This window comes from Peromyscus eremicus, chromosome 8a (genome assembly GCF_949786415.1).
Source record: "Peromyscus eremicus chromosome 8a, PerEre_H2_v1, whole genome shotgun sequence".
NCBI lineage: Eukaryota > Metazoa > Chordata > Mammalia > Rodentia > Cricetidae > Peromyscus > Peromyscus eremicus.
Window position 1 is genome coordinate 579,568 of NC_081423.1, and position 22,967 is coordinate 602,534.

The 22,967-nt window shown below is 44.0% G+C and overlaps 1 protein-coding gene across 2 annotated transcripts in view; it reads right to left on the reverse strand.

The window, feature by feature from the left end:
- Positions 1 to 1,300: 1,300 nt before the first annotated feature.
- Bmerb1 (bMERB domain containing 1) overlaps positions 1,301 to 22,967 on the reverse strand; it is a 136,122-nt gene continuing 114,455 nt past the window's right edge. Inside the window, exons 4-6 of one of the 2 annotated variants that reach the window (XM_059269946.1) lie at positions 6,781 to 6,895; positions 5,671 to 5,753; positions 1,301 to 2,550 (exon numbers count right to left, since the gene is read on the reverse strand). In XM_059269946.1, coding sequence (XP_059125929.1) covers positions 2,360 to 2,550; positions 5,671 to 5,753; positions 6,781 to 6,895 — 389 coding nt within the window. In that variant the 3' untranslated portion in view covers positions 1,301 to 2,359. The remainder of the gene's footprint in view (positions 2,551 to 5,670; positions 5,754 to 6,780; positions 6,896 to 22,967) is intronic. The other variant, XM_059269947.1, reaches the window with a different exon arrangement.

Consider the following 22,967-nt stretch of genomic DNA (forward strand, 5'->3'; position numbering starts at 1 on the left):
CTTACATGATGAACAAGGAGAATGCCTGAAGACAGGCAGGGATGGGAGCATTGAAACCAACCAAGGCCCAAGATTCCTAGGAACTGAACAAAGCCAAGAGGGACTCTGCCAATACATAGCCCTGGCAGGGAAAGCCCTAGGGACCTTTGACTTCATACTGGGTTTCTGTGGTACTGAGCCCCCAGTTTGTGCTCACTTATTATGGTTGTTCTAGGACACACATACGGCCTGACTTCACATGTGGTCTAGGGTACTAAAGTGTCCCCTGACCTCAGGGGACATAGTGTCCCCTGAGGCCAGTATTCTGACAAATGCCCTACTGAGCATCTTCACTGATAGGATGTCAGGATGTAGCCTGTGAGCTGAAGCAGAAACTCATCTGGGACAGTGCATGGTCTGGTCTGACACACACTGTCCACCCTACCAAGACACCAGGTCCCACAGCTGGAACTGAAGTCAATTCCAAAGCCATTGTGATGGTACTACAGATCCACTCCAAGTTTACTTTTTTTTTTTTTTTTTTTTTTTTTTTGAGATGGAGGTCTTATTTAGCTTTAAATATAACATGTGGCCAAGGGTGGCCTTGAACTTCTTAACCTCCCATATCCACTTCCCCACTTCCCCCCAGTGCTATGAGTTCAGACATGCCCTATCACACCCAGGTTACACACAAGTTGAGATAGAACCCAGGGGCTTTGTTCATGTGAGGCAAGCAGTTTACCTAAGTTATACCCCAAGCCAAGTTTACAAGTATTTTGAAAATGCTTCTTATTAATGGTCTAACAAGTTTACAAGTATTTTGAAAATGCTTCTTATTAATGGTCTAACAATGTTTTTTCTAGTTTATCTTAGAAAAAAAAAGACAGAAATTCATATGAAGGTTTATCTCCTCAGGATATTGATCATGACCTTATTGTAATGTGGGAAAAGGTAGGGGCAGTCTAGATGTCCAGTAATGAGGCAATGGTAAGATAGCATGTCCACAAGATGGAGTACTAAACAGCCATTATAAATATTTATGAAGAGTGTTTAACATTAACAAAGAGCTTTTAATGATGTAGGAGGAACCTATGTGGAATAATAATAACTGAAAAGAAAGCTGGGTATAAAATGTTTCAATATGGATGCCAATCATGACAAAAGAAATGTATGAGAAGGCTTCAAAGAAATATGTCAAAATATCAGAGGTCATGGGAAAGTTGTGAGTGGTTAATTTTTTTTATATATTTTCTGTACTTTTAAAATGATTTCCTATGTACATGTCCATAATCAAGAAAGAAAGAGGTAAAAACTTAAAAAATGCTGTGTCTGTGTTTTTCATTTTTATTTTCTCTGATGGATAGTTTGCACATCAGTAAATCTTGACTGGTGCTAACTACTTAGGCCAATCACAACACACATATACGCACAGAGAGGTCACACAGGCTGTGCCGGGCTGGCCATGGCAAATGTACATCAAGTTACACAGGAGGAATTGTGGGGCTGGTTCAAACACACCATCAGACGGACGGGACACAGTTGGGTCAGGCTTCCTCTCCTGCCTGTCAATTGTTCTTTACATAGATGTGTTTGGGCCAGCAGGGTGACCCCTCACTGGTACTCCCTGCAGCATCCCTCAGTGGGTGAAGAGGATGTGGGTTAGCATCTGTTCTGGATCCTTTTCTCAACTACTCGACCTTGACATTGGCACCTGCAGCTCTCTGCAACCTGGTCCAAGCACTGCAACTGTTCTTGGCCACTCCTCCCCACCCTGCTCCACTGTGGGCGGGATATGGCAAACTGAGAAAGAATCTGGAGCCTGATGTGAACTATGACCAGATACAGGATGGGAGGGAGCTGGAGGCGTAAACCCAACACCACACACAAGCTCAGCCTTCACAGACAGGCCAGTGCCTCTAGGAAAGTGATCATAATGGAACCTAAGAGGAGGGTGGGCTGTGTGGGACCCTCCAGGCTATAGTCCCTGGGAGAGGACAAACAGGGAACAGGACTTGTATCTGACAGCAAAGCTGGGAGGGTGGATGGGGAATGGGTCCAACATGGTGCTAGATTATTGGAATTCACAGCCATACACACCTAGGGGGCATGCCCCTTTCCCAGTTTGTTCACATGATGAGTTTGTGAGGGTATACTGTTTTAAGGGAGGGGCTTTCTTGGTGGTTAGATAAACAATGAGACAGACTCCTGGGTTGGGCATGCTCTGGGGAGGGCCATGCGACAGTGAGGGGCTTTCTATTGCTACACTCTGCACAGCAGTGGCTGGGCCCACCTGCCATACCTATGGCCCATGATAGCATTCATGGGCTTGCCTTCAACCCCTTCTGCCTTGGAAATCTCTTAAACCCCTGTAAAATGGGGGCTATGAGGACAAGAGGGTGGGAGGGATGGTCCCCATGGCTCTGGGGTACCCCACATAGGGGCTACATGATGTTGCACTGGGTGGCCCCACAGCAATCCTTGATGAGTGCCAAGCCTGTCTTGGCCACAGTTGGCTTGCTAGGTGGGGGATCTGCCTTCTTCTCTGCCCGGGAGCCTGCAGCAATGGAAAAGCAGAGGAAAAGAGAGAAAGGTAAGGACAAGAAAGCCCTGACCATTGGCAGTCCAACCCAAACCCAAACCATGACCAGGCCTTGTGGAGAATGGCTGTGCATTTTATGTTTATCATTCATGGACCTTCATGTCATACATTCCTCAGGTTTCAAGTGAAGCTTTAGCCTATCTCCTAGTCAGTTCCTCTCATCATGTTAGCTTGCAGGCCTAGTGCAGGATAAATGGGAAATTTTGTTCAAGGCATTTTAACCCGAGGGTTCACACCTTTCAGTTTAGGAAAATGCTCGTGTTATCTTTTCAGAATGCTCTACTGGTCATCCTCCATTTTATCCTCTTCAGAATACCTATTAAATGTAAGTTAAACCTTATCATTCTGTCCTCTCTCTTTGTAGAAGCTATTGTATTTTCCACTGCTTCCTATTTGTTCTGTATCCTGAGTAATTTCCTCAGAATTGCCTTCCATTTTATGAAGCATGCTTTCAACTGTGTCTCCTTATTTAATCCTTTTAATTTTTTTCTTCCACAGAAGTTTTATTAATGAGGCTAATGTTTTTGCAAGTCTGTTTATTCTTTTACATAACATTGTTCTATTTCATCTTGAGTTTTGTTTCTTGTCTCTTTAATAATTTCAATATGCCCAGTGTACTGTCTCTTTAAGATAGTTTTTTAAAAATATTTTTTAAAAACTTTATTTATAATTTATATGTATACACACAGATGATGTGGTGGGACACATATGTGTGAAGGGCAGAGGAGTATTGTGTGAAGTTCTCTCACATTTACATGGGTGCTGAAGATCAAACTCAGGTTGTCAGGCTTGTGTAGCAAGTGTCTTTATCCACTGAGCCATCTTGATGGCTTCTTCTATCAGGTTCTTGGGAAGTCATTTTCTTTGTTGTATCCACTGACTCTTATCATGATGATTCAATTTTCCATGAGTTTTAAAATTTTACTGTGAGATAATCTTCCTAGAGGTTGTTGCCTATGGAAGGCTGTGTGTATGAGATGTGTGCACCACTTTGAGAAGTTCTACAAGTCCAGTTTTTTTGTGCCACCCATTAATGACCTGTGAAAACATGGTTGTCAAGTATGGGGAATACAGAAGGGCTCTCTTGTATTGGTCACTAAAACCACAAGGTACACAGCCCTGCCTAAAAGCAGTTTCCTCACAGGCCTTTCTCTTCTATAAAATATCAAATAGAAAGACTCCACCTAACAACATGGTGAGAGAGCAGAGACATATACCTTCTATGTAGGAACATGGATAGAATAAAGTAACACACACACACACACAGAGAGAGAGAGAGAGAGAGAGAGAGAGAGAGAGAGAGAGAGAGAGAGAGATTCATTCTATAAGTTCTGTTCCTCTAGAGAACCCTGACTAAAGTACAAGAAAGAGTCTGGTGCTGGGCAGCGGTGGAGCACAGCTTTAATCCCAGAACTCGGGAGGCAGAGCCAGGTGGATCTCTGTGAGTTCGAGGCCAGCCTGGTCTACAGAGCAAGATCCAGGACAGGCACCAGAACTACACAGAGAAACCCTGTCTTGAAAAACCAAAAAAAGGGAAAAAAAAAAAAAAAAAAAAAGTCTGGCATTACCTTGGAATTGCCAAGCTGTGGTTCTGGGTTTTGGCCCATGGAGACCTGTTTATCAGATTATGATGGTTCATATGAATTTTCAAATTGATTGGATTGAGAATTATCTATTTAGTAAAGCATACCACTGGATGTGTCTATGGTGGTATTCCAGAGAAGGTTAGAATGTGAGGCTCTGGCCTAATCAATGGAGTCATCCCTTGAAGGATTCTTAATATGAAAGCATTGCTAGAGTTGGAAGAAGGTGGAGCAAGGCCCACTTGGAGGAACTGAGTTACTGGGGCATGACTCTGGGAGATACATTTTGTTCTGGCCCCTTCCTATGATCTTTTTTCTTTTATTCCTAGACATCATGTCAACTATTCTTCTCCATCATGCTCCCTCCATCATGGTGGACTGACACCTCTGAAGCCAGGGGCTCAAATAAACCTTTACTCCTTCAAGTTGTTCTGGCAGGTCCAGTACACAGGAGCAATGAAGCTAGTGTAAAAGGACATGAGTTGTGGGGAGAAGGAAAGGCAGGCCTAACAGTGCTGTGTCCCAGAGGTTGAGTTCTTCTTTCTCGAACAACTCTTCCCCCATTTTCTTAGTCTAAATTTAATAAGGTATGTACTTTTTTTCTGAGGTAGGGTCTTATATGTAGCCCTGGCTGGCCTGGAACTAGTTCTATGTATGTAGACCAGGCTGGCCTCAAACTCAGACCCACTTGTCTCTGCCTCCCAAGTACTGGGATTAAAGATGTGTACCACCAATATCCAAGGATATCCACATATTTTTTTGTTTTGTTTTTGTTTTTGCTTTTTGGTTTTTCAAGACAGAGTTTCACTGTATAACAGCTCTAGCTGTCCAGGAACTAGTCCTGTAGACCAGACTGGCCTCAAACTCACAGAGATCCACCACCTCTGCCTCCTGAGTGCTGGTATTAAAGGTGTGCACCACCCCCTGGCAGGATATCTACTTCTTAAAACTGAAAGGGACTCACTAATGTAGCAGTTAGAGATATCTACCAAACATTATATCAAAAAAGAGAAGACATTGGCAACAGAAGCCCTGATCACTTTAACATCTGGTGGACATGAGGTATTCCCAAATTTGTCTCATGCAAAACTCTTTCTGCTCTGGGTGTTTCTTAAAGCTAATAATTATTTTGAGAATTGTGTTTCTGGCTCTTTCAGATTCCAGCCCTAACAGCAGCTGAAGCTCCTCCTTTAATGAAACACATCAAATGGGACTGTGGAAGGACAGCTCTGCAGAGCCAGCTGCTTATACGGGGGAAATGACAGCACAAGGCTCTTGAAACCAAAATGACTACAAGTTTCAAGACAGTTGTAGCAAAACATTAAACCAAGCATGGAGCACATCAGGGCATGGACCTGGGAAACTGCACAAGCTGCAGGCTCATGAGCCTGGCACTGCCTGCTGCCATCCCATGCTCGAGCTATATTTATAAAGTGTGTCTTATGCCCCCTGCCCTCACTTGTTTGAAATCTTTGTCATAGGGAAGGGGGGAACCATGCAGGCACTCACTGGCTGAAGATTTGGTTACTTTGTCTAGAGGTTTTAACTTGATCCTCAGGAAATCAGCCATTTCCTTGTCTTCTTCCTGTTCCCTGGGAAGATGGACATGGGAAAGAGAAGAGGGAAATAAAGTCAGCAAAGAAAATGCCAGTAATACCCAGAAAGGGGCTAAGTGAGAGCAGACATGTTGAGCTTTGTGGGTGGTGTGGATATGTTATTGTGTAATGTGTACATATGGTGTGTGAGTCTGTGCTAGGTGAACCGTATCTCTAATGAAGACACACACCACTGTATAAATGCTGGCCCAGAGCTAGAATGAGACCTCAAGGCAGAAATAAGGACATTCTAGGACCCAGGCACCTTGCTGGGGTTCAGTGAACTGGGAAGCATCCTTGTGCCTTCAAGCTAGCCCACACGCCCTGACTCCCACAGGTTCAGGGCCCATCTCAGAGAGAAAGTCACCTTTGCCTTCAAGGCTGCTAAGAATAAAATGGGTTTTGTGCAGCCCAGCTGACTCTGGCAAAGTTCTCAGAGAACACAGGCAATGAAGAGAAAGTTGCCACCTACATGGAGAGAGACTCCAAAGGCTTTCTCCTGGGACAAAATATCCAAGATGCACAGCTGCACCCAGACCTGGCATTCTTAGGGGCCTCTAGTTAGCTGTACAACTCCAGAGCTGGGGGAGGGGGGCTCCAGGCTAAGATTCCCAGGTACAAATAGATAGGAAACAGCATGAGGGGGAGAAAAGGAGAGGAAAGCACAGAGCTAGGAACTGGGAGACACTGTCATGGGGGCAGTGTTTGTATGTATTGACAGTAGTTTTGATGCATCCAGACAATGTGTAAGGCACTTTGTCCTCTATCACATGATGGAATTCCTTCCTGACCACCTGCTAGATGGCAATCAGCTGAGATACAGAGGACTTTGCAAGACTTTGAGGGATGAAATGGCATGTTTCTTGAATATGAAATAGGTTCTGCTGTCAAAAGGGTTCAGTGTCTGGGGAGCAATGGCAGAGGCCACGCCTGTTAGGCAAGGCCCTAAGTCCCAGGAGTAGACAATGGGTTTGTAGGGTGGTGCAGGGAGAGGAGGCTTGGGATCTGATGGCCTAGGCCCCACCTTAACCGTTCCACCTCAGCATCATCCACCAGGAAATCTCTCTTCTGCACCAGTCTGTGGATCTTCTGGATTAACTCATCCTCTCTCTGCTTCTGCAGCTTGGTTTTTTCTTTTTCTGGGAGGAAGAAAAGAGGGGAGCAGCTATGATGGTGCTTGTCTGCAATCCCAACACTAAGGAGATTGAAGCAGGAGAGTGGTGAGTTTGAAGCTAGCCTGTTCTCAAGAAAGAACAAAACAGTCAGTGAGTGTAAGTAGTAGAAACACTGAGTCTGAGGGGACAGGATTGGACATGTGGCTCTGCAACTTCATTCACTGGGTGAACTTGAAGAGGCAGTGTGACCTTGTGTGTTTGTTTATGTGTATGAATGGGCACATATATGTGTCTGTGTGCTCACTCATGTGTGTGCATGCAGGTGGAGGATAATGCTCAACATTGGGTATTGTGCTAGATAGTTTTATGTCAACTTGACAAAAACTAAAGTCACCTAAGAGAACCTCAGTTAAGAAAATGCCTCTATAAGATAGGGCTGTAGGCAAGCCTGGAGGGCATTTTCTTAATTAGTTACTAATGGGGGAAGGCCCAGCCCATTGTGGGTGGTGCCATCCCTGGGCTGGTGGTCCTGGGTTCTACAAGAAAGCAGGCTGTGCAAGCCAGGGGGAGCAAGCCAGTAAGCAGCACCCCTCAAAGGCCTCTGCCTCAGCTCTTGCCTCCAGGATCCTTCCTTGTTTTGAGTTCCTGTCCTGACTTCCTTTGATTATGAACAATGATATGGAAGTGTAAGCTGAATAAACTCATCACTCTCCAAGCTTCCTTGCTCACAGTATTTCATCATAGTAATAGTAATCCGATCTAGGACAGGTGTTGTTCCTCAGGTTCTGTCTAACATTTTTAATTTGTTTGCTTTGGGGGGGGGGATGTAGCAGGAATCTTAAAAGTTCTTATTAATAAAATCAAACCTGAGGCCAGTTATTGGGGTGAAATGCTGGAAGATCAGAGAGACAGAACAAGCCACAGCTTCCTCACCTGGCCAATTCCTCAGGTGATCCTGTTTCCTCAGACTGGATGCCTCTCAGCTGAACTGTGCTGCTCAAAGTCTAAAAGCTTAACCAGCCAAATACTTCTAATTTCTGGTCCTCACACCTTATATACCTTTCTGCTTTCTACCACCACTCCCTGGGATTAAAGGCTCACTTTTTGGGATTAAAGGCATGAGTCACCAAGCTTGGCTGTATCCTTGAACAGATGGATTTCTGCCTCTGGAATGCTAGGATTAAAGGTGTGAGTGCCACCATTTTCTAGCCTCTGTATCTAGTGGCTGTCTGTTCTCTGACCCCAGATAAATTTATTAGGGTGCACAATATTTTGGGGAACACAATACCACCACAGGGGGAGGTTGTTGTTGTAGAAATAAGGTTTCTCTATGTGGTCCTGGTTGTCCTGGATCTCGCTCTGTAGGCCAGGCTGGCCTCAAACTCACAGAGATCCACCTGCCTCTGCTTCCCGAGTGAAGGGATTAAAGGCATGCCCCACCATGTCCAGCTTTGTTTGTTTGTTTGTTTGCTTGTTTTTGCTGTGTATATATGTGTGCTTGAGAATATGAGTGTGCACCATGTGGCTGCAGGTATTTGTGGAAGCCAGAAGAAGCCCTCTGATGCTCTGGAGCTGGAGTTATAAGCAGTTGTGAGCTACTCTATGTGGGTTTGGGAAACTGAATCCAGTTCCCCTGGAAAATAGCAAGTGATCTTAACCACTAAGCCATCTCTCCAGCCTCCACTTTTCTTTTTAGACAGGGTTTCCTCTTGTGTCTGCCACATTAGCACTGATATCACAAGTACAGGTGTAATGCCTGACTCTGTGTGTGTGTGTGTGTGTGTGTGTGTGTGTGTGTGTGTGTGTGTGTGTGTGTTCTGGAGATTAAATGCATGTCTTCATGCTTAAAAGGTAAGCACTTTACCAACTGGGCCATCTCCCCAGCCCTTGTATGCTGTTTTATGGAAGGGACTTATATAAGATGGACTGGTAGATATGATGATGCACACAGCTGTAATGCCAGCACTTGGAAAGTTGAGGCAGGAGGATCATGAGCTTGAGGTTAGATTGTTTAAAAAACAAAAACAAACAAACATACAAAATACAACTTTAGAGTTTTTTTTTTCCTTCATATCTTCATAGCCTTCTGCAAACAGCCATCCATGGGCACTGAGGAACAATATGCTGTGTTCTCACCTCTAGTCTTGTTTCCAGATCTCAAAGAACTTGTCAGTGTCCATCCCTGGACAGGCAGATGGGCATGCTGCCCCTCATTTTAATCCTTAGAGATCTGGACCGAGAGAGTGCACAGTGGCTTTAAGTTTCATAGTTTTCCTAGTCTCATCTTCAGCCCTCTTTCTATTTTTTGGGCCCCTCATATCTGCAACAAGGCTGTCATTAGCAGATGAACCCTTTAACCCTCAACATAGAGCAGCTTCCAACTGCCTCCTCCAACCTGAGTTCTTGGCCATCTCCTACCTTAGAACCTCCCTGCTGGATCATCACTGTTTTCTGAGTTCCATCCAAGGCCAAGCTCCAGGGGTTGCCACAGAAACATAGGGTGTGCAGTAGGTATTCAACAAATGCCATGTCCCTCCCACTTCCTATGCCAAAAGAAGCTGGGGTCATGCTTTGTAGGCCTTGAGGCTAAGCCATAATCTAGGTTGGCCTGTGGACATGTATTCAGTTCTGTTTGTGTTTTGTTTTGTTTTGTTTTGTTTTGTTTTTGCTAATATGACTGCACTATGAGCCTTCTTGTGTGTATTTTATAGATGGGGACATAGAGCTTTGGAAAGGTCATGATATGGGGCCTAGGAGATGACTCAGTTTACAGTAAGATGCTTGGCTTTCAAGTTTGAGGACCTGAGTTCAATCCCCAGGACCTGCAGAAAAGCCAGGCCTAGTGGCATCCATTTATGATCTTAGTGCTGGGAAAGTGGAGAGAAGCATATCCTTGGGTTTTGATGGCCATCCAGTCTAGTATAATTAATGGGCAACTGAGAGACTCTGTCTCAAGAGAGGTGGACAATATTTCTGGAGATCTGACACACGCACACACAGTATTGGTATACGACCCGGAATACTTGTATATATTAAATCACTTCCAGGTTGTCTGCAACATGGAACACAACACAAACATTTAGTAAACAGTTGTTATGTGTATCCTCCATGGATACTGACAAGAAAAGATCTGTACAACTTTCAGTGGAGATATTATTTTTCCAGGGGTACTTTCAGTCCATTCATGGCTAGATCTGTGGATGTAGAACCCACAAGACACACTGAGCTGCCTGGAAAGGGAAGGCAAGGTAAAGATTTCTTGTTGACCCAAAAGCCACCACTACCTCCATGCAGCAAGCATGGACAGTCACCAACTATCACCCATTGGATGAAAGTACATGGTTCCTGTTCAGTGAGGCCTAGGTGTGAGTCCCTAGACCACACATTGCACTACAGAGCCCTCCCTGCCTTATCTTCCAGTGCCAGCACCCAGGGACTCTCACAAGGAGTCTGGGGGACAGCTTCTTTCCCATCCACAGCACTCTGACGTTTCCAGACCTTACCTAGAGCCACTTGATGACTTCTGGGTGTGCTAGGCTTCTGACAGACACATACCAACATTTTCTAGTTCTCCTTTAGCTGAGCACTCCCCAGCCTCTCCTGGATTCTCAGAGACAGCACTTCCAGTCATACAATGAAGGAGCCATTGCCTCACACTTACTCAGTGTAGCCTCACCAACCAGCACTGACCCAAGTCTCCAAGCTGTGACCAATGCTCTTCATTCATTCATCACATCCTTCTTATCAACATTTCCCACCCACCTCCTGGCACCCTCCCTCTGGTGGAGTTCCATTTTGCAGCTCTTTCTCTTTCTCTTCTCGGACTCTGGGATTTTATTAAAGCCTCACTGTCTTACTGGAAATGGCTTGGCCTCAGTATAGCTCAATCAATAGCCAAAGATGACACACTCAATTTTTCAAATTCTCTCATATGGTAGCAACCTCTGCTACTGCACAAACAAATGAACCCCAAATCTCTTATTTCTAAACTTTCTCTGCTCTACACTTCCAGAAGTTTATCTCTAAGATTTTTCAACTTTCCACTCCTAAAAATCTTTTATCTCTACAATTTCCCACCTCTCTCTCTCTCTCTCTCTCTCTCTCTCTCTCTCTCTCTCTCTCTCTCTCTCTCTCTGTCTCTGTCTCTCTGTCTCTGTCTGTCTGTCTGTCTCTCTCTCTCTCTCTCTCTCTCTCTCTTTCCGAGAGAGGGTTTCTCTATGTAGTTTTGGTGCTTGTCCTGGATCTTGCTCTATAGACCAAGCTGGCCTCAAAATCACAGAGATCTGCCTGGCTCTGCCTCCTGAGTGCTGGGATTAAAGGGATGCACCACCACCGCCCAGCCAAAAATCTCTTAAGACTATGCTGTAAACTATCTCAAGATTTGTAAATTCATTGGCTATGGTTAAAATTCTGTAAAATCTGTAACAAAAAGTTAGTTTAAAACTTATAACAAAAGGTTGACAGTTAAAATTTTAAGCATAGGTAATCTTAATTTGCTACATGTGATTCAACTCTTAAAATTAGATCTACACCAGGTGGTGGTGGTGCACACCTTTAATCCCAGCAATTGGGAGGCAGAGGCAGGCAGATCTCATTGAGTTTGAGGCCAGCCTGGTCTACAAAGTGAGTTCCAGGACAGCCAGGGCTACACAGAGAAACCCTGTCTCGAAAAACAAACAAAATTAGATCTACAACTACGTGTGTGTGTGTGTGTGTGTGTCTGTGTGTGTGTGTGTGTGTGTGTAAAACTTGGATTCAACTCTTGTTTAGAAAGTAGATATTTTTAAATAGCAACTACATGGCTCTCCTTCATCTTGGCTGATGACCTCATCAAGACAGAAGCAACCACGTGGCTGGCAGTCATCTTTACTAAGGTTAAAAGAAAATACATGCACTGTAACTTCACCACCATCTTAAGGTTACCACATAGTATAAACTAACTAATGCAACAATGATAAAACTTCTTAGTCCTACTGAGCCCTCTGCTTATCATTGTATCTTCTTTTTAGACTAGGGAGGTAACAGTAGGTCTCCCAAATATCTTGGATTAGGGTAGATTTTTGTATGATGATAAACTGCTAAAGTTTATTAAAAAAAACTTTATAAACTATAAAGTTTATAAAAAAGGATATAAGTATATAAATGTCTACACAGGTTAACAGAAACTGAGTTAGAGGTGTATGTCTAACCACATGTGTCCTTACTAACTGTTCAACACCAGGCTTCCAAAAATTTTAGATTAAGTGTGGTAGTTTGAATGTAATTGGCCTCCATAAGCTCATAGGGAGTAGCTCTATTAGGAGGTGTGACCTTGTTAAAGTAAGTATGGCCTTGTTGGAGGAAGTGTGTCACTGTGGGGGTGGGCTTTGAGCCACCTAGTTCAGATCAAATCTTGGTGCCTATAGATCAAGATGTAGAACTCTCAGCATCTTCTCCAGCACCAAGTCTGCCTGCTTGCCACCATGTTGCACCATGATGATAATGAACTAAGCCTCTGAAAATGTAAACCAGCCCCAATTAAATGTTTTCCTTTATAACGATTGCCATGGTTATGGTGTATGTTTACACCAATAGAAACTCAAACAAAGACAATAAATAACAATATATGTTTGTTAAATAAGGTTTATAAACTCACAAGGTTTACTCAGGTTTACAGTAACTGATTTGAAGATGTGTGCCTAGTCTCTCTGTCTCTGCTAAGCTTGCAAAGCTTGAGCTACTTGGATGAACTGAGTCATACAAGAAACCGATATTCTGTAATGGTACACTATAAAAAGGATCAAAAAAGTTCCCAGCCTTTCTGTGGACTGTATTTATGGTTTAAAATTTATTGCATTTACGGTTAAAGTTTTGAATCTAAGGATCTTCAATTAAAATTTTAACTCAAATTTTTAAAACTCAAACTTAACAAAGATAAAATTATAAATACTTTTTCTTTCCTTTCTTCCTTCCTTCCTTCCTTAATTTTTTTAGAGGTGGAATTTCTCTGTGTAACAGCCTTAGCTGTCCTGGAACTCACTTTGTAAACCAGGCTGGCCTCAAACTGACAGAGATCCACCTGTCTCTACCTCCTAAGTGCTGGGATTAAAGGCATAAAAGCTACTAATTTGTTTTTTTGTTTTGTTTTGTTTTTGTTTTGTTTTGTTTTGTTTTGTTTTTTGGTTTTTCGAGACAGGGTTTCTCTGTGTAGCTTTGTGCCTTTCCTGGAACTCACTTGGTAGCCCAGGCTGGCCTTGAACTCACAGAGATCCGCCTGGCTCTGCCTCCCGAGTGCTGGGATTAAAGGCGTGCGCCACCACCGCCCGGCATAAGCTACTAATTTGTAAACTGTTAGATAACTAAGACCTGCAAGTTAATGCTCAGTTACCTTATAAATGGTCAAATTCTTTAATGTGCTCAGAACTATGCATATAGTCATGCTAATTACAAATGAAATTCATTTACAGTGACAAGCTTTATTTAGCTTCCTGCTGTATAAATTTTCAAGGTTAAGCCTGAAGCAAGTAACTAAAACCAAGTAAATTTTGTTTAACTTAGATATATTTAATAGATAATGGTCCTCAAACTTTTCAGAGATCTGCTGAATTTGGCATTTAATGTTTAATAGAAAAAGTTTCCCATGATAGAAGAAATGCCAGCTCCTAACAGAAATCCTAAGGTCCAAAGAAGATGGGGCACAGATGACTCCGCCTGGACTGTGGTAATAGAACAGCCACATGCCTCACCCACTATCAGGGCTCTGAACAAACTAAGGACACTGTTGGGTTGACTGCTTTACTCTGCCTCAACAAAGTAGGTCAGTTTCCAAGTTTCCCCTCCACAGGAAAAATCTCTCAGACCTTTTGGGTCTGGCAGCTGAAGGCTGATGTTATCCTGTGCAGTACCTGAAGATATAATGTTGTCCTGTGTGACAGCCAAAGACCTACAATCTCTGTCCCCTAATGAAGCCATCAAGACCACTAGAGTTTAGGTAGTAGGTAAGTCTCTGTCATTTTAATGGCTACATAGACCATTTGGATTAGACTTCCTGCTATAATTTATCCTGCTCAGATCTCTGATGGTGTTGATGGCCAACTGTAGCTTTGTCAGTTTGGCAGTGGCAAGCACCCAGCTCCTCCTCAAGACTGCAGCTGCTGGGTCAGTTCATTTCCTATGTAAAATCTGGCCTCACTTTTATAGGGCCACTAGATTTCCTGCTGAGAAAGCAGACACAGACACAGTTTACCTTGCTGACTGACTTCACTTTGAAAGAGATAAACTCACAAAACAGGTTTCAATGTAATTTTTACTATTCCTTTATTTAAAGGAACTTTCTTTGCAATGACTACTCTCAATGATCAATCACTTGTGTCTCCTGATAAATGATTAAATGGAAAAAGAAAAGTTTTGATGTTTATTTAAGTTGTGGGGGTCTAAGAAAGTAATTTTGTTTGTTTGTTTGTTTGGTTGGTTGTTTTTTTGAGACAGGGTTTCTCTGTGTAGCTCCAGCTATCCTGGAACTTGCTTTGTAGACCAGGTTGGCCTTGAACTCACATAGATCCATCTGCCTCTGCCTCCTGAATACTGGGACTAAAGGTGTGCACCACCACTGTCTGGCTTGAAGAAAGTAACTTTAAGGTATGTAAACACAAGTTGTAAAGGTATGTGAAAATTATTTAAGATATGTGAAAATTGAGAAATTTTTCAGATTTCTTTCCTTCATTATGCTATTGTTATATTAAGATGTGGTTCCCCAAAATATTGTGTACCCTAATAAACTTATCTGGGGTCAGAGAACAGAAAAGCCACTAGATACTTAGGATAGGCAGTGGTAGCACACGCCTTTAATCCTAGTATTCCAGAGGCAGAAATCCATCTGTTCAAGGATACAGCCAAGCATGGTGACTCACACCTTTAATCCCAGAAAGCAAGCCTTTAATCCCAGGGAATGATGGTAGAAAGGAAAGATATATAAGGCATGAAGACCAGAAACTAGAAGCATTTGGCTGGTTAAGCATTCAGGCTTTCGAGCAACAGTTCAGCTGAGATTCATTCTGGATGAGGACTCAAAGGCTTCCAGTCTGAGGAAACAGGACCAACTGAGGAACTGGCAAGGTGAGGAAGCTGTGGCTTGTTCTGCTTCTGTGATCTTCCAGCCTTCACCCCAATACCTGGCCCCAGGTTTGTTTTTATTAATAAGACTCTTTAAGATTCCTGCTACATTAAGACTTCAAAAGTTCAGAGTTTTAACATTAATCAGTGGAGTTCTGATAAGCTATTAATATAGCCTTTGTAAAGCACTGACTAAAGTACTTCTCATTGTGCTGAAATAATCTCTTTCCAATCTATGTATCCAACCATCTGGACAGAGGAAAGAGTGTTCATGCTTTAACCCAGAATTATTTTTTGTGTCCCCCAAGCTTTTACTATGACTCAAAAGTGTGAGTCAACTGCTTTTTCTACAATGTGGATTTCAGTACCGATTACTAACAGTGGTAATGCTAGCATAGCTAAAACTTTTATCTCTTTTTGTCAAGAGACTTGGATCCACCTGTCACAGGTCAAACAGACCCCAGTCTCCTGTCAATCAACAGCCTAAGTTTCCCCACCTGCCTATTCCTGAGGGTGGGATCTGTGTGTGTGTGTGTGTGTGTGTGTGTGTGTGTGTGTACATGTGTCTCTGTCTGACTCTGTGTCCTTCTCTTTGTGTCTCTTTCTCTGTGTGTCTCTGTGAATCTCTGTCTCTGTGTGTCTCTGTCTCTGTCTCTCTCTTTGTCTGGGGACTCCCCCCAGCTCCAATTACTAGGACCATAGGCCTGGAAGTTTCAAATGTACACCTAAGAGAAAAAGTTCCCCTAAACTCCTTAACTTTACCTTCAGTCCCTAGTCTACATCTGTCCCAACAGATTCCCAATCAACTGCAGACTGTTCCAAAGATGCCTGCAGTGTTCCTTGGAACCTACATACCAGATGGCTCCAAAGCAGCCTGCATTTCACTAGCCACAGGTGGTCTCACGGAACCTGGGCAGCAAGCAAAACAGATGTCCCCAAGCCTGCACTCCTATCTCCCTTCCCATCCTTTGATCATCATTCCAGCCTTCCTGGGCCAACAACAACAACAACAACAACAACAACGCCTTAATTTTAGCAGGAAGTAGTTACAGAAGAGGTTATGCCACCTCTTATCATCAACAAAATGCTGAAATGGTAGGTCTCCAAAACACTCAGGACAAATGACTAGCTGAGGTGTCTATTATATCAAAGTAGACACTGGCTGCTAGGTTTTCCCAGCATCACAAGTACTTGTTACAGAGTCCTGGCTCCTCTCAGCACTTCTCAGCCCCACCTCCTACCCTAAAACTTTTCCAACCCATGAGCTGGGCTTTGCTTCCCCTTTTTCAGCTTATTTTTCTCTATGTAACTCAGCAATTTTGGCCATGCCTGCTCTCTTGGTTCTCTTGGTTACCATGGGCTCTGTTGACCCTCTTGGTCCCTCTCTCCTTTCTTCCCTTCCTCTCTTTTTTTTTTAAGATTTTATTTATTTATTTATTATGTATACAGTGTTCTGCCTACATACATGCTTGCAGGCCAGAAGAGGGCACCAGATTTCATTACGGATGGTTGTGAGCCACCATGTGGTTGCTGGGAATTGAACTCAGGACCTCTGGAAGAACAGCCAGTGCTCTTAACCGCTGAGCCATCTCTCCATCCCCTCTTCCCTTCCTCTCTTGCTCCTCCTTCATCTCCCTCCTCTAGTGGTCTAGTCATTCTGCTGGCCATGTTCAGTCTGGACTCTTCCAGGTGCCTCTGGCTGTTCTCTCTCATATCTACAATAAAAACCTTATCCTCAACCATACATCAGAGCAGTCATGTCCTTATTTTCATTCACTTAACAAAAAGAAAGCCACCTCACCTATTGTGCCACATACCCGGGTCCTTAATGCCCCTACATGCTTGCTTCTCCTTTCATTCCTTCAGATGGGGCCACCATCTATCCTCCCTAAACAATGCTATGGCTTCCTGTCTGATTTCCCTGGCCCATAGCTCCTGTCTCACCTGTGACCTTTACTGTCTGGAACAGACAGGATGGCTGTTATAGTCTACTTGCCCTCTCTGCCCAGATATGTGACTCTGGGTGCATTCCTTGACCACTCTAAGCATACAGTGTTTCAATACAGATGGTCATAGAGTTCTTGTAAGTTGCTTGGTTGGTTGGTTTGAAATAGGCAGACCTCATACTCATGATTCTTATGCATCAGCTTTTCCAAGTTCTGACATCATTAGTATTTACATATGACCCTGAATATCCTCTTGTATACATTACATCACTTCCAGATTGTCTATAATATGGGAGATGTACAAACATTCAATAAACAGTTGTTATATGCACCAGCCATGCCAACCAGTCCCAAGTTTTAAGAGAAATAAATCAAGTAAAAACACTTGCCAAGGTCAAGTTCTTGAAAATGAAGTTGTGTCTATTAATAATCCTCCCTTAGCACTACCAGACTGCCACACATGCTGTCAGTGGCATGAAGTGAGAGAGATGCATTGGCTGAGTCAACAAAGGAGAGCTACCATAAACAGCCATAAGGGATTTTCTTAATCAGGTTATCTGAAGTGGGAAGACTGACATCAAATGTGATTGGCACCATTTGGTTGCAGTATAGATTAAATATGTGAGAAAGAAAGCTTTGGCTTTTGCCTATTATTTATTACCATTTGTGAAGTCATTACACAGCTTGCTGCTGCTGTGGCTGTTACATTCCTTTGCAGATCTCAGAACCAGATTCTTTGGCCTTCCAATGTGAACTGACAATCAGTGGCTCTACAGGAAACTGCCAGGCCCTCAGGGACAGATTGGGGCTACTGAGGCATAATACAGCCTCATAGACTGAGCAGCTGCTGGGCTCTCGGCCTCCTCAGTGTGCAGAGATCAGAGTATATCATGTAAGTCAACCTAATAAATCCCCTTCAAATATATATTCATCCTATAGTTTCTGCTCCTCCAGAGAACCCTGACTAATATAACAGACATTTGACCGGTTAGTCCTTTGATAAGCAGAAGGCCCATGGGGCATCTACCCCAGAGTGTTTGGAGAGGTAAGTCATTTAGGGGGAAAAGGGATGAGATAATCAGTACCATTGATAACTAATGTAGGTTTGACCCCAATATTAACCTATGACTGTTCTATTCTCCCTGTTTCCACACATAATAAAAATGGCACTAATGGACTCTGAGCCAAAGTGATGCTTGACCCAAAGTGTACATTTACCTCTGGGATAATTAGACTTGGGCAGCTTTATACTACTTTTGCAGTGCTGGGGTTCAGACACCAGTCCCTGCACATACTAGGAAAGTATTCTGCCACTGAACTGTTCCTCTCAGTCCCTCATGAGACTGATGTAAATTAGGTATACTACTATTCCATTTTCAGAGAAAGAAAAATTGAGACTTGGAAAAATAAAGTGGCTTGCCTGAGGTCAAAGTTGGCCCTGCCTGACATAAACTTGTGTTTACCTTGTTTGTTTGAGATACAGTTGAAGTTAGTAGCCCAGGCTGGTTTCAAATGTGTGGGCCATCTTCTTGCCTCCTGCCTCCCAAGTGTTTAGATTATAGGTGTGTGCCACCATACCCTGCATGAACTTGTGTTTAATTCATGGAGCCTCAATTGCAAGACTGAGTCCTCATTAGAAAAAGAGACAACCCCACTCCTCCCAATCCCATGGGTGTTGGGCCCCATAAGGCCTGGGCATAAGGCCCAGTATAACTTCCTGAGCCTAGCTCGAGTTTGACGACCTGTCTTTGGACATAACTTCCACATATGAATGACTCAGCTCAACCTGACCTAGAATTGCCTCTGCCTAGTAACTGCTGAGATGGCATCATCTCATTGGCCAGCTATCCTCACCGCATCCCTCATCACCCCAACCTATATAAGTCTATTCCTAATGCAATAAAATGAGTTCATGCTTTGACAAGACTCCCTGCTCAGTGTGCTTCTCTCTGCAGGGAAGGTCTGGGCTGTCGACACTCACCATCCTGTTCAGCCCTAGGGAGAGACTGGCTGGACCAGTCCTACCTCAGCCCTACCTGTTGGTCAGCCCAACAGACTGGTGCCCTATGTGAGGAACGATTTCGTCGACGACGGAAGAACGCTGACGGGCCAATGTCTGCAGGTGAGGGTAACCCCATAAGATATGGGACAGTCTTCTTCTAAGCTAAATCCTGCCTTGGAGTCCCTGCAAGTACTACTAAAGAGCAGGAGTCTCAACCTCTCTAATAGTCAGGCACTCTAGACATGGACTTAACCTCATTAAGATTGCCCCATGGTTGCCTGATGGCAGTCTTTTCAACTGGGACACCTGGGATAGAATAGAAACCCTGATTCACAGGACCCAGGTTGACAGAGGAGAGATTCCTCCACTGGGAGTTATCTCCATTGGTACTGCCTTAAAAGGCTGCTTTCCGTTAAGGCCCATTAAAGAGAAATGGCCCGTGGAATACCTCGGAAGACTCTAAGAGGGAGACATAAGTCTGGAGCCTTACAAGGAGAAGGGGCCTGTAGGAAGACTTCAAGGAGAAGAAACAGAGCCCAGATGCTACAAGCCACAGGAAAATATTATAAGAACTCAGTTGGTTATGGCAAAGCCACTTACCTGAAGGGATCAAGGAATTCTTTCAGAGGAAGCCAAATTCCAAGGAGCTTTTGGTGTTATTTGGCTTGTTATATATCAGCTGTCTTCTGTTATGAAAATCATGTGTGCCTTCATAGTTTTCCCAATTGATTTTTTTCTTAAGAAGGGCTAATAGTGTGGACTGATCACTCTCTGGACATACACATTCAAGGTATTTGGAGAACAGCCTCAGGAAAGGTTTCCTTCCCCCCAGCCCATCTGTTTCTCTCACTGGAATCAGATACCTCCCTTAGCCACTTTCAAGGACTAACAGAAATAATAGTCCAAACAACCACATAATAAGTCTCCTAATTTAAGGTGAATTCCACAAGGAGATACCTTAAGTAATAGCTTTACACGATTTAGCTCAGACCCTCCTTTCTTATAGCCTTACTAACTTTAGACCCCTAACTTCTTACCTAACCACTTCTCAGAATATAGACTGAGCACATAGATCCCCTTTTTCATATACAAACCCATCATTAGCACTCAGTTGACCTCCTCTTTTACCACTCCCATTTTGGATTGTAAAAGAAAGCCTGGTGGTCACTGCCTGAGGAAAATTCTTACCTGCCTTTATGACCCCAAAGAATTCAAGCCTGGTGACCTTGCTCAGTCAGAGGATTGATATTGCTTGGGTTTATAAATGGATTCCTGAGAGACTTAGGGAGTACTGAGATAATAAGGAGACAGAGAGGAGAAAAGAGAATGGAAGAACTAGATGGGTAAGAATTGGAGAGAAAAAAACTGAGACAGGGAAGAACTAGATTAAAGGGCAAGAAGAGAGTACTAGAGGAACGAGATGGAAGACAAGAAAGAGCCAGATGGGGAAGAACAAGATGAGAAAGAAGAAGATGGGAGAGGAACCAGTATGAGAAAGAACTAGATGGATGAGAACCTAGAAGGGGCAGAACTAAAATGAAGGAATTTAGATAAAACCTAGAGGGGATAGCAGATACATGTAGAGAGAAATCAGGCAAGAAAGGAGCTAAAAATGAGAGCAGAATAGAAGCTTGTAAAGAGAGAACTGACAGAATAATGAAGTATATGGACTAAGGAGTTTCGTGTACATAGATTCATTTCTTTTAATCAAAGATTAATTATCAGCTGGTTGTATATTCTTCCTGGACTCTGGGAGGGGACTATCAAGGTGCTGGACCCCCATAGTCCCCGATACACAGAGAGAAAAGAGACATAAAAACTCAGGCCACACCCAAACCAAAATCCCTGAGTCAGCCTGGCTTATCTGGCTCATTGTCTCCATCTCTTGATCCCTTTGATGACACACACACACACACACACATACACACACACACACACACATCTGGCTTTCAAAGGACCCTTCAATATCCGCTATCTCTACCAATCCATTCCTCACCCCCTCCGTCCCACATTCCATTCCCCCAAATCCGTCTGTACCTCTGCCCTACTCTGGGTGGGGGGCAGCCCAAAGGGATGTGACTGGCCTCTTTCCTGTTAATATTAACCCACTTGGCAATCGTCCCCTTGCCTGGTATCCCTGGGAGGCTCAGGACCTTAAGGACCTTAAAAAGGCCGTTTCAGAGGATGGGCCACATTCCCCTTGGGCTGAGACTGTTCTTCTGGATCTGGCTCATCAAGCCTTGACCACTCAGGATTGGAAGACCTTTGCCAAAGCAGTCCTCTCTGGACTCCTCTACTTGAAATGGGATGCCTTCTATCTAGAGGAATGCAGGGTTCAGGCAGAGAAAAATCAAGTGGCCAACCCTCAAATCCCTATCACCTTTGGGATGCTATCTGGTACCTCCGACCTGTACTCCACTGGCCTCCAGCAGGCTGTCATCCCTGCCCCCTATCAAGATCAAGTTAGGGCACTTGGGATAGCTGCTTGGAAAAAATTGAATGAAGGCCCCACGGAGTCTCCTATATCTGGGGTCCATCAGAGATCAGGCGAGGACTTAGTGACATTTGTTGAAAGGGTCAGTAAGAGCCTCCAGAGAAAGTTTCCTCCCGGAGAGCCGAGGGATAAATTTGTTAAAATATTGGTGTGGGACGGCATGAAGACTGATCATAAGTTTGTCTGTGCTGGATTGAGAGATCAGGGCATTAGCAAATGGATTGTGGCCTCCCGAGATGTTGGCTCTACTTCTCACCAGGCTCAAACCATGGCCGTAGCCATGCCGGCAGCTAATAGGGAACAGATGACAACCTTAGTCTCCATGGGGGAAAAACGGTCCTGCTTCAGTTGTGGGGAGGAAGGCCATTTTAAAAGAGTGTCCTAACCATGCTAAGGGTGCCTCCATGGCTCCTCTCCAATCGGGCCTGCCCCACACCCCATGCCCCAGGTGTAAGAAGGGGTTCCACTGGGCCAAAGACTGTAGATCTAAATTCAACCTCCAACGGTTGCCTTTAAACTCCCCCAGGGGCGATCCCCAGCCCTGTTAAATAAGGGGAAAGATGTGGTCAAAGCCCACTGGACCGTACCTTTGGTGCCTGGATTGAGGCCCAAGATGACCCTAACCATTGAAGGAAAAACCTTTAATTTTATCATAAACACTGGGGCTGACCATACGGTCATCCGAAAGGAGGCGGTTGGTTCCCGGACCCCACGTGCTTGGCGTGGGGGGCGGGGGCATTCTATGTCATGGGAGACAGCTAATTGGTTGTGCTGGACCGATGGTAATTATGGGGAAGTGCACCCCCTTGTGGTTCCTGGTGTAACTGACAACCTTCTTGGCCTGGACATCCTCGGGGAAGCTGAGGCCTTTATCACCACCGACCATAAGGCCTTTTATCAGGACATGCTTGACACTGAAGAGTACCAACAGCAGTTTGAGGAGGGGCAGGAAACACACCCCAATTACAGGGATAATCCCTATTTTGAGAAGCTCAGACGAGACTTTTCCCAGGTTCACCCCCAATCCTAAGGGCCACTGCTCGCCCCCTGGTGCCAAAGATTCAGTGGACACCTGGGGAACCTGTATGGGTTGAGCAATGGCCTCTACTGTCCTTTAAATTACAACAGCTTGATGCTCTGGTTAAACAACAATTGTCCTTGGGGCATGTTGGGCTGTCCACCAGCCCCTGGAACTCTCCTGTTTTTGTTATAAAAAAGGCTAATGGTTCCTGGAGATTCCTACATGACTTAAGAAAAATCAATGAAAGAATAATCCCATTTGGGATCCCCCAAAGGGGACATCCCTGGATATCTGCCATCCCTAATACCTATTATCTGACAATTATTGATATTAAGGATTGTTTTTTCTCCATTCCATTCCATCCATATGATATGGAGAAGTTTGCATTCTCCCTGCCCTCTACCAATTTCCAGGGCCTGGATTTAAGGTTCAAGTGGACCATTTTGCCCCAGGGGATGACTAACAGCCTCCCCTATATGTCAGTACTTTATGTCACATATTTTTTCCTCCCTAATGGGATGCCCCAACATTTTATTTTATAT